The 12,082-nt window shown below is 47.3% G+C and overlaps 1 protein-coding gene across 1 annotated transcript in view; it reads right to left on the bottom strand.

Annotated features, from left to right (window-relative positions):
* The window catches only part of LOC140429605 (A disintegrin and metalloproteinase with thrombospondin motifs 19-like), a 789,098-nt gene that overhangs the window by 723,158 nt on the left and 53,858 nt on the right, over positions 1-12,082 (bottom strand). Inside the window, exons 4-5 of the mRNA XM_072516849.1 lie at positions 8,174-8,346; positions 6,719-6,802 (exon numbers count right to left, since the gene is read on the bottom strand). Of these exons, the coding sequence (XP_072372950.1) occupies positions 6,719-6,802; positions 8,174-8,346 (257 nt within the window). The remainder of the gene's footprint in view (positions 1-6,718; positions 6,803-8,173; positions 8,347-12,082) is intronic.

The raw sequence follows: 12,082 nt of genomic DNA on the forward strand, positions 1-12,082 counted from the left end.
ACAGTGGTTCTTTAAATCCCCATTCTATGCCATTCCACCCCTCCCATGCCATCCTTCCCATGCCAAACCCGTCCAGCTCCATTCATCACTCTCATAACATATTCATCCCTCATTCCTTCCCTGCACCCCCCCCCCCACCCCAATCATTCTTACTGTTCTGTCCACCTCCCTCCCATAATGTATCCATCCCTCCCATGATGTCCCACCCTCCCATGCCATTCATAGAATCATAGAATTTACAGTGCAGAAAGAGGCCATTCGGCCCATCAAGCCTGCACCGGCTCTTGGAAAGAGCACCCTACCCAAGGTCAACACTGCCACCCTATCCCCATAACCCAGTAACCCCATCCAACACTAAGGGCAATTTTGGACACTAAGGGCAATTTATCATGGCCAATCCACCTAACCCGCACATCTTTGGACTGTGGGAGGAAACCGGAGCACCCGGAGGAAACCCACGCACACACGGGGAGAACGTGCAGACTCCGCACAGACAGTGACCCAGCAGGGAATTGAACCTGGGACCCTGGCGCTGTGAAGCAATTGTGCTAACCACTATGCTACCGTGCTGCCCTATCTATCCTTCCGCTCTCCCAATCTATCATTCTCTTCCCTCTTAAGTCTTCCCCGTCCCATCCCTCGTTCCCACTCCCAAAGGCTATTTCCCTTCCCCACCCTCCACTTCATAATGGGGAGTTAATGATGGAAGACCACAGCACAGTAATGGAGGCTGGGGAGCACAACAATAGCTAGTACCCTGGAACCAAGATCACGGAGCGGCGCACATTGGTGTCCAGTAACTGTGGCGCACATGCCAGGCTCCACCCACCTAATCAAACTTCTGACCAAGCAGAAAATGTGGAAAGACAACTTCTGAATTAACTACTGTGAACTCTAATTATTTATAGAATCATATTCCAGTTCACATTGAAAAATCTCGGGCTCTTTAGAATCAGTTGCCACTTAGTTTTGATGCTGCAGTCAGATAATTGTGCGTTGATGGCATTATTTTTGGATTTTCAGAGCTAGTATATGATGACTGGCCTGTTTACGTGGCCAGATATTGGGTGTCCCTGATGCCACTGAAAGGCTGGCAGTACTTGCTTTTAAAAATAAATTTAGAATACACAATTCTTTTTTTCCCCAATTCAGGAGCAATTTAGGATGGCCAATTCACCTATCCTGCACATCTTTGGGTTGTGGGGGTGAGACCCACCCAGACATGGGGAGAATGTGCAAACTCCACATGGACAGTGACCCAGGGTTGGGATCGAACCTGGGTCCGCAGTGCTGTGATACAGCAGTGCTAACCACTGTGCCATGGTGCCACCCAACTTGCAGCACTTCCTAATGCACAGGTACACTCAAACTGCAGGAGGAGGAAAACATTTCTCAATACAGAAATGGCTGCAACAAGCTCAGAGAGAGAGAGAGCACTAAAAGGTTTTCTGAAGCTGTTCTAGAAGCCCACACCACATAAACCCGCCCTTCTTCCACGTATACAATGTGACATGGGAATATGCAAAATTATGAGCAAGTGGCAGGCGTGGTGACATGCAAATTAGTATGAGTGCATTCCACACTTGGCCGAGTGGGTTTGGGGGGGGGGGGGGTAGTAGTCGGGGGGCTCTCTTGGGGGGCGGTGAAGACTCAATGGGCCAAATGACCTCCTTCTGCACTGTAGGAATTCTATGGATCTGTATGACTTCTTCATCAGTGCTGAGCTGTTACTCTCGTTCTTCCTCCTGGGGCTCTTGTGGTCAGGCAGGCATCATGCCTGCAAGCTGGAACGCAGAAGCAGAAAGATGAGAAAAGGAGGATAAAGTGGGAAGCAAGAGGTCCATAGTCACATCATCTGGAGCTTGTCCATCATGTCAGATAGCAGGATGAGGGTGTTTAGAAGTGGCATAAGGCAGGAAGATTGACATTGTCCTTAGCGATGTCAAATGTTAGGGCAGCTGGCCCCTGAATGCAGAGAGTCCTACCTTTGGAGAACTTAGGTGATGCAGGTGTCCTGGTCCACCATCAGCGCAGTTATGCTCCCTGCTATTCTTTGCCACGTTGTACTGTAAGAGCAGGAAGAATATTGTCGACTTGCACTGTGTTTGAGTGATGTGCCTGCCATAGTTCGAGGGACATAGAAACAGTCAGAGGCAGGTATGTGGTTGGCAGTATTGACACATGCATGAGGTGGAGTATTTGGATATTAGGTGTGACTCCAGAGCTCCAGGGACTGCTGTCGGGTGAGCATTGGGGATGTTGTGCATGAAATAGCAAGTGACATTCATGGTGTGGCGAGTAAAATACATCATGTGAAGTCCACTCAAGTCTTCAGGTCCAGATCTGCTACCTGCTCCAACACCCCTTTGAAGGTGGCCCTCAAGGGTCTCCTGGTGCCCCACAGAATGATGATGTCTCTCTTCTGCCCACCTGCACCAGTAATGCCTCCAGTATCCGCCAGTTTGGATTCTTCTGATTGCCTGTATGTTCACTTTGCAAGAATTTCCATTGCAGCAGGTTCTTTAGACTCAGCTTGCGTGCTTTTAGGAAGGAGCCAGCTGCCTGTATCACGTGGTGTGCAAAGGGCGATCGAACCCCACACGTCGGCAGTCAGCTCGCACCCCACCCTGCACCCATACCGACTGCCGTGGCCAAGTGCCCTGCACACACAGCCCTCTAGCTGCGGACGCCCTGTGCATTAGTTGTCCCACCTCGGAGAAGGTGACACACAACCGCCGGGAGCTGGATATGACCTGCAGCCCCTCACCGCCGTGGAGCAGAGGGTGATGGATCTGGTTGGCGGGGTGGGAGATCAGTCAGTCGCAGAGCGGGAGTACGGCATGGGACAATGAAGTGAGCCCCACATCGTTGCAATGTTCCTATGACACGTGAGCCACCCCTCCGCCCACACCAAGCCGACCTGTGATTTCACCATGTGTCTTGTCTTGTGTCTTTTGTCACTTTCCAACTAGCCAAGACCGGCTGGTATCCCTCACCCCCAGGCACAATGCTGCAACACCCCGGAGTACATGTCCGGGAACGACACGGACCTCTTGTCACTGCTGTCGCCAACACCATCCACCATCCCAAAGACACTAACCTCGGGCACTTTAGTGAAGAAGCTCCTGGGGCACTATCTGGTGTGCACGACACACATGCAGTGGTCCATCAGGTGGTGGTAGGAACCCCCGTGTGAGGACAGTCGGAGGGCGTCCCAACCCCAGGGACGAGCTGCCGTCCAGACAGGTCTAGCATTCTGGAATGGGCAGTCCCATCAATGTTGGAGAAGCAGTCACAGAGCAGGGAAACATGAGGGGGTGTCAGCAACCATTCAGTGCCTGCAGGTGCAGTTGGAGGTGTCCAACCGTCTACAGGAGCAGGGGGCTGTGCCGATAATTTGTGTCATCCAGGCAACACCAAAGGATGGCGTCCGTGGTGGAAGCCTTGGGTGCAAGGGTCACAACCATGGGTCAGGACGTCCAAGGCCTGGGCAACAGTGTGAGGGCGGTGGCTGACGTGCAGGACAGGGCAGCCATGCCACAGACAGCTATATACCAGTGCCACATGGACATTGCTGCAGCGCTCCAGAGCGGGGTCTAGTCACAACTGGCTGACCTTAGCCGCTCAGAGAGGGACCTGGCAGGGTGACTGAGTGATATGGCACAGTCTCAGAGGGACGAGGCGCAGTCTCTGTGCTTCATGGCTGCGTGCATTGAGACCATGGCCGAGTCAAGAACAGGCCTCCCGGAATGGTAGCACCAGGTGACGATGGAGATCCTGGAGCTCACCCTGGCTGCACCCTCATTCCAACGAGTAGCCCGGGGCCATCGGGCACCCCGAGGGAGGAGGAGATGAGGGGCCGGTGTCTCCCGCAGGGGAGATGTCGGATCACAGCAGCGCCTCTGAATCCCCCCGACCGGTCTCTGGCGCATCCAATGGGCAGCGGGCAGAACAGGGTGGCACCACACCAGCTCTGACACCTGGAAAACTGCCAGTCCCACCCAAGTCCAGTCGCCAAAGGGGACCCAGGTCACAGGGCGGGAAACGCAGCAGGCCACTCCACTCCTGATGTACAGGCATGGGGACCCACCTAGACAGAGCATTAGGGCAGGAAAGGTTAGAAAGGTAGACACCAGTTAAGTTGGCACAGGTGCAACACATAGGATAGCATTTTGGTCTAGGGCACAGCTATTGTACATAGCACTGTTACCAATAAACACATGCGTATTGAAGTTCCAAACTGCCTCGGCCCTCCATCTGAAGTGTGAGAGGGATGGCTGGGCTGGGTGCAGAGGGTGTGCCCAGTAGGGGATACCACCAGAGGTCGCCCTCGAAGGCAGTAGGGGCCTGGGCCAGCGATGTGGGGCTGCCATTTGGTATGACCTACCCAATGAGTGACCCACCACCGCTCACCACCCCCAGGACCACGAACACCCCCGTCCCCTGTGGACCTCATCCCCAACCCCCGACCCCCCTGGGATTACCCCGGCAGACAGTGGAATGTGACACCAGGTGGGAGTCAGACTCTGTCAAACGATACAGAACATCAAAGCTCACCATGGAGCGGGTCATCACTACCATCACCTCCCCCATGGATAAATTAAAAACGGGAACTAAAAAGGTAATAATCTCTGGATCATTACCTGAGCCACGAGCTAATTGGCATGGGGTAAATAAAATTAAAGAGTTAAATGCATGGCTCAAAGATTGGTGTGGGAGTACTGGGGCATAGGGTCCTGTCTGATGGGATGGTCTTCATTTGAATCATGCTGGGACCTGACGAGTCCTGGTGAATCGCATAACTAGGGCTGTAGATAGGGCTTTAAAATAAACAGTTGTGGGGGGGGGGGATATCTAACTTCAAGCAGAGCAAAAAAGGGGACAAATATGAGAGCATGGGTGGTCAACACAGGACTGAGGGTGTTGTACATAAATGCACGCAGTTTACGGAACAAGGTAAATGAGTTTTTTGCACACACTGAAATTGACCGGTATGATATTGTGGGTATCACAGAAACTGAAAGGGGATCAGGGCTGGGATCTAAATATCCAAGGATATGTGTCCTATCGAAAGGACAGGCAGATGAACAGAGGGGGCGGGGTTGAGTTTTTTTATAAGGAATTAAATTAAATCGACAGCAAGAATCATATAATTATAGAATTTACAGTGCAGTAGAAGACCATTTGGCCCATCAAGTCTGCACCGGCTCTTGGAAAGAGCACCCTACCCAAGCCCACCCTATCCCCATAACTCAGTAACCCCATCCAACACTAAGGGCAATTTGGACACTAAGGGCAATTTAGCGTGGCCAATCCACCTAACAGGCACATCTTTGGACTGTGGGAGGAAACCGGAGCACCCAGAGGAAACCCACGCACACACAGGGAGAACATGCAGACTCCGCACAGACAGATATAGGTTCGGAAGGCATAAAATCTCTGTGGGTAGAGTTGAACAATCGCAAAGGAAAAAAGACCCTGATGGGAGTTATGTACAGGCCCCCTAGCAGTAGTCAGGATGTGGGGCAGAAAATAAGTCAGGAGATAGAAATCCTCACCGAGCAGTTCCTGCTCGTGGCTGTCTCATTGCATCCACAAAGGGTTACCCCTAAGCCACGGTCCAACTCTTGGTTTCCCCCCACTACTCCCCACCGGCCCTGGCTGATGCTCCCCACCCCAGCCAGCAGAACAACTGTCAGCCCACTGCTGTGCTGTTGGACACTTTCCCCAACTCCTCTCTCTCCCTGAGCAGCCACGGCACACAGTCCCCATTTACAAATACCACAAGTGAACCACGCTGACATCATTTACGCCTGACAGAGGCGGAGCATCGTCGGAGGCCAGAGACTACAGGGTCGAGCCCGTTAATGATATGTTAATGAGTGCTACTGCACATTTTTGCATGCCCACGCTGGCACAGAGCGTGGAACGCATTTATACTGCCATTGAGGCACCAGAGCATGTCACTCCACTGGGCGTCCGGCGTCAACCTCGATTTTCGTCTGACACCCGAATCTCCACCCGAGATCCACGCAGACACGGGGAGAACGTGCAGACTCCACACAGACAGTACCCAAGCCGGGTATCGAATCTGGGACCCTGGAGTTGTGAAGCAACAGTGCTACCCACTGTGCTATCGTGCCGCCCATGGGGTGTGCACAACAAACAGAATTAGAGAGAACCCTGCTGCCCCTACTCCCTTGACCCACCTCAGTAAAAAATGATTTCAGCAGGTTCGAGCCAGATTACAGGTGTGCTCAAAATTTTTATTCATATAACCCCACCGCCGCCACCACACCCGATCCTACCATGATAAGGTTTCATCTGTGTATCTTATTTTACATCAGCAAAAATAATAACTAAATGCCATCAGAGATCAGAAATAAAATCAACCTGTATATGATAAGCAGAAAAGAGTGCGCGTGCAAAGGCCTCTTGCATCCTTGAACAATGGTCATAAGTCAAGGACTTCTAACATCAATATTAGCTAACAGAGAGGTGCACATCTTGAACCTGTTCTGGAAAATAAGAGCAGACATGCATGGACAAGTAGTGTAGGAGACATACTAAGATATCAGCAGGTTTAAATTATGGGACAGCTGCTGTGCATTTTTTTTTTTTTACAGCTCACATTTCAAGCCGCTATACAGTATGTATAGTCTTACACAATATGACACTTCATTTCTTACACTCCACAATTAATCGATATCACTCCTACCGGTGTTTCGTGAAGCAGGACAAGTTTTGTCACTCGTAGATTCATTTGTATGCCAAGACTTTTGTGCTGGAACAGATTGAAAACCTGGAAAACAAATGTTTGTACCAAAAAAAAGTGCTTGAAGCAGATGTACAGATATCTAGAAACATTAATCACTGTGACAGCTGAAATGGACACTGCAACTAGAATTTGACAAAAAAGAATGTTGATGAAAATATCCCAGTAGCAGGATATTAGTTAAGAGAATGAAGGTGTCAATATTTTCAAATTATGTCGGCATATTAGCTTCACACTAGCTCATGTACCAGGTACCTAGTTTATATGAACTCCTGTGTTTTTTAAAAAACTATTATTCATTCATACAATTTGGCTTCACTGGCAAGGCCAGCATTTATTGCTAATCCATAATTTCCCTGGAGAAGGCAGCAGTTAGCTACCTTTTTGAACTGCTACAGTTTTATGGTGTAGGTACATCCACGGTGCTTAAGGGAGCTCCATGAAATTGGCCCAGTTATGATGAAGGAATGACAATATATTTGCAGGTCAGAATAGTATGCGACTTGGAGGGCAACTTGCAAGTAGGAGTACCTGCTACCTGCTGCCCTTGTCCTTCCAGGCAATAGAGGTTGCAGGTTTGGAAGGTGCTGTCAAAGGAGCCTCGGCATGTTGCTGCAGTACATGTAGATGGTACACAGTGCAGTGACAATACTTTAGGGGTGGAGCGAGTGAATGTTTAAAGTGTTGGATGAGATGCCTATCTAAATGGCTGAACCGTCCTGCTCTGTAGTTTCCTGAGTGTTGCTGGAGCTGCACTCACCCAGGCAAGTGCAGGGTATTCCATCACACTCTGAACTTGCAGCCTGGAGATAACAGAAAGGTTCTGGGAAATCAGGAGGCGAGTCAGATACATTTAACTCATTTAGCAACTCAAATCAGTTTAATGCATTCTTGATGAAGGTGTGCATTCAAAACATTAACTTATTTTTCTCTGTCAAGTACAGATGGTTCTGCTGGACATCTTCGATTCTACGTTGGAAAGACAACAAAATGTCACAGAAAATGCCAATCCAGAGTGGATTTCAGCATATAAACCCACCCCCAAAGCATGGGGCATGTGGGCAAGCTCTCTTCATAAAGGGGAACAAGGAACATGGCCAAACCTTTTAAATTTCTGAAATCTCATTCCAGATGGGAATCACTTGTGGCAGATAGCCAGAGCACTTCCTCTCAGTTGTCATACCAGCCAGTAACTGTTACACAAAGTCGGTGATGAGGCTCTGGGAAGAAGGTCACCTCCCCAAATAAAATCCCTCTGAGTTGGGATATAGCCTCTGTCGTGGACAGAGTTGTCAATTCAAACATGGCCCATGAGAAACTAGGGACAAAGCAAGACTGTGTCTGAAGATTGTAAGCTCTTAATCATGAGTTCGTAATGTTTCTACAATTTCTTCTCACCATATTCATAACCGTTAGTATGAATCTCCTGACAGCATCAGCTCCATGATAGTTGACCATTGCTGTATCAACAACAACAAGAGTCTCCATATTGTAGTCATGAGATAACTTATACGTGTATCTCCTTCCTCTTCCTCTGTCCATTTGTTTTCTATTTTTGGATTTTCTTTTATCTATAAAAAGAAAATTGAAAAATAACTAATCAACGCCAACAACAAATAAAATTATTCAGTATTGACTTAGAAACAGTTCAGGCAATGATGAGCATTACAGAGGTAGCATGTAGCAAGAGGCTGTATAGCACATCTGCCTCCCAGCAAAGCATTCATTTTGTTGCTGGCAGCTGAAAGACTGCTCTAGCACGAGTCAAGCTGATAATAAACTGGTGTTAGGAACCAGTGAATTTGTTTGTGAGCTGGACATTTTCTTGTCCTTGCTGAGGTAAATATCAATGATTCCTTTGGGAAGCTGAAAATAAAGTTGCCAGTGCAAAAAAGGAACGTACATTTTGCTACACACAGAAAAAAGAAACAACTTGTACTTATATGGAGCCTTTCATGGCTTCAGTGCAGCCAAAATGTTTTGCGGCCAACAAAGGGTTTTAGAAGGGTAATCACTGTTAACACAGCAGTCGATGTACACACAGCAAGCTCACAAAGACAAAATGACTTCATGATCTGTTTTAATGGTATTGTTTTGGGGATAAATATATCCCAGGATGCGAGAAAGAACTTTCCTTCAAAATAGTGATGGGATTGTTTGCGTTCACCTGAGAATGAAGATGCCACTTCAGTTTAATGTCTCACACAACAGAGAAGCACTCTTTCAATTCTGTACTGGAGTTTCAGCCCAGACTTTATACTCAAGTCTCTGGAGTGAAACTGGAAGACACAACCTTCAAAGTCAGAAGCAATAGTGCAACAAGTGAGGCCTGATTGACACAAACAAAAGGCAATACAGTCAAAAAGGGATGTTGGAGAAAGACTTACAATGTGTTATAATTATTGCCACCTTTAAGTCTTGAGACTATTAGATGCAAGCAACCTTTGGTGAGACAGCAGTGGAGACTTTATGTTGCACCACATCAGTCAAAAACTATGAGGGATCAATTCAATGGTTGTTTTAGTTTTGCCCCACCACTTCTATTGCCCAGTGAATCAAAAACCAGACGTCATCACAGCAGATTGAACCAAGTTTACAGCAGGAGATTTATATTTTTGTTACACATCTGGTGACTAACACATTTATAAAATCCAGGAGTCTCCATCACACAGCTAGCCAGCCAGAAACTTAACAACCAGGCTGTAAATTGCAATTCCAGCGTTTAAAGTGCACTTTCACACATCAGCAAGCATTCCCTAAATCAAACTTTATTTCAAAGGAAACCATAGCCTAACCATCAAGTCTCTCTGTTCCAGGTAATCAGAATGCAACTAGCTCACCTGTAGGCACAAAGTAATTAATTTCTGCAGTCAAATTTCTCAGAGAAAAGTTATAGAAGTTCAAACTGTGTACAGTGTCATTACAAAGCGTATAGGTCTCCAAGTACTCTGGCCGATGGAGCTTTTGATGTTTATGGGCTTGGCTTTACCACAGAATAATTAAAATCCAGAGAAAAGGGTCTTTGATCACCTTCACTTTCTCAGGCTTAGCACTATAATTACGAAAGCTGGAAATCAGTGTTTGTTGGGGCCAGGGTTCTGAGGAGGATGTACTTTTTCCCCAGTTTATTGAGTTCTCTTTCTGGGTTCTACTTTTTAAAAAAAATTAATGCTGTTAAAATTCATAGCTCCTCTGAGGTAAACCCCACACCTTTTGCTTTTCCAACCTCTCCACTTTTATGTGTGCCAAACAAATTGTTATTTCCTAAAAACAAGTTCGAAAAATGTCTGAAGGACCTACAAAGGGATTATTATGCAGAAAGGGGATGATTTGGAATTGCACTAAACATCTTTTAAGCAAAAGGATATTATGTCTTTACTTAAAATACTTCCTTTCATATGGTAAAGCAATTTTTGACTGTAAGAGGTCATTATCTAATTTAGGTTGATAATAGACATTAATATGGTAATAATTGCTATAATCACTCTCCAAAATTATATTATTATGCACTGATAAACGTCTTTCAAATAGCCACTCAGACGTAGATTAATCTCATCTTGGGTTCATGACAAAGGTTCCTTGTTCAGATCTTCTACCATTGTTTGCTAGTTTCTCTGTTGGCAAGAACTGGTAAACAGAACATTATCCACTGTAAATAAATTCACAGTCCTTTTACTTATAATTAATCTTCACATTGAAGCAGTTAGTTCTGGTTGTCATACAATTGTGAATTTGCACAATAATGGCACAGCATTTCAAAACAAGATAAAAATAACTAAATCAAAGTTAATTTTCTTGGCCAGTGCTGTTTAAGGCACCGTGTCAAAATGAGTCATTATGTGTATACGTAAACCAAAAACACAAATGCAATTAAAATTATGCTGAAACTAATATCTATTGTGCTGGTGAATGCAGAGGTGAGAAAATGGCAGGCCTATCTCCCAATTCAGATTTCCATCACTTTACACTTCCCATCACAAATGTTTCAATAACCTTTGATACACTAACGTATTTGGTATGGTTAATACATTACTTGCACATTCCACTTGCTTTACATGGCTTCAAATGCTTCAAAAGCATTAGGAATTGAACTGGGTCTGGAGTTTTGTCTTTTGCAACTTCCACACACAGAATCATTGAATGGTTACAGCACTGAACAAAGCCATTTGGCCAGTTGTATCCATGTCGACCCTCTGCAGGTGCAATTCAGCAAGTCCCACTATCCTGCCCTTTCCCCATAACCCCGCAATTCTTTATTAATTATGCTTATCTAATTCCATTTTGAAAATCACCAATTGTATCTGCCTCCAACACATTCCAGGCCCAACTACTTGTTACATAAAAAAACTTTTACCTAATATTACCATTATTCTTTTGCCAATCACCTTAAATCAATGTCCTCTGACTCTCGCTTCATCCACCAAAGTGAACCATTTCTCTCTATCTACTCAGTCTAGACCCTGCATGATGTTGAACACCTCTGCAGGTCCAGTGTCCTTCATCCAAAATGTTCAGCGCGGATTGCTTTGCAAAGATCAGACTATTTTGGTTTTCAGAAACTGCATATAAGACTAGGCCTACTTACATAACAGTGGTCAAAGCCAAGGCCACCTATAGTACAAAATAAATAAAGTGGATAGAAATGTAAGATGTACCACTGAATAATAAATAGCCGGGGCTGGATCCTCTGCTCACTTACGCCGAAATCGCGTTCGGAGACAGGGCAGAGAATCCTTCTGGTGTCGAAATCGGGAGCGGTGCCGGTTTTTCCATTCTCCGCCCCCTGAAAATCGGCATACTCAAGGAGCACGCAGCGCTGAGCATCCACACCCTCAGGCCATTGCCTGGAGGTGCGGGCCCGCCCCGCAATGCTCCGTTGGTGACCGGCCAAATTCCAACGGCGTGGCTTAGGTGTGCTCACACTATCCGGGATCCTCGTGTTGCAGCTGCGGACTCAGTCTGGAGCTGCCACAGTCGGGGGAGGGCCGATTAGCGGGCAGGGGGGGCTTCATTCGGGGCTGGGGCCAATGTGTGCGGGCGGTCTGGGGCGTGCAAGTGGCCGATGCGGGGCACTATTTTGGCAGGCCAGGTCCGTGGGCCGATTCCGCCATGGTGCATGGCGGGGCCCCTGCAGGCCACCACCGTGAGCATGCGTGGCCTCTGAACCGGAAGTGCTGGGGGCCGTATCGGCAGCTAGAGCTGTGAGCTCTACGCCGGGTCCCTGCTGGCCCCCAGCAAAATGGGGAATCAGTGGCCTTTTTACACTAGTTTTCCTGGTGTAAAAGACCACAGTTTTCCCGACGGCGT

Source organism: Scyliorhinus torazame, chromosome 9, assembly GCF_047496885.1.
Source record: "Scyliorhinus torazame isolate Kashiwa2021f chromosome 9, sScyTor2.1, whole genome shotgun sequence".
NCBI classification, from domain to species: domain Eukaryota; kingdom Metazoa; phylum Chordata; class Chondrichthyes; order Carcharhiniformes; family Scyliorhinidae; genus Scyliorhinus; species Scyliorhinus torazame.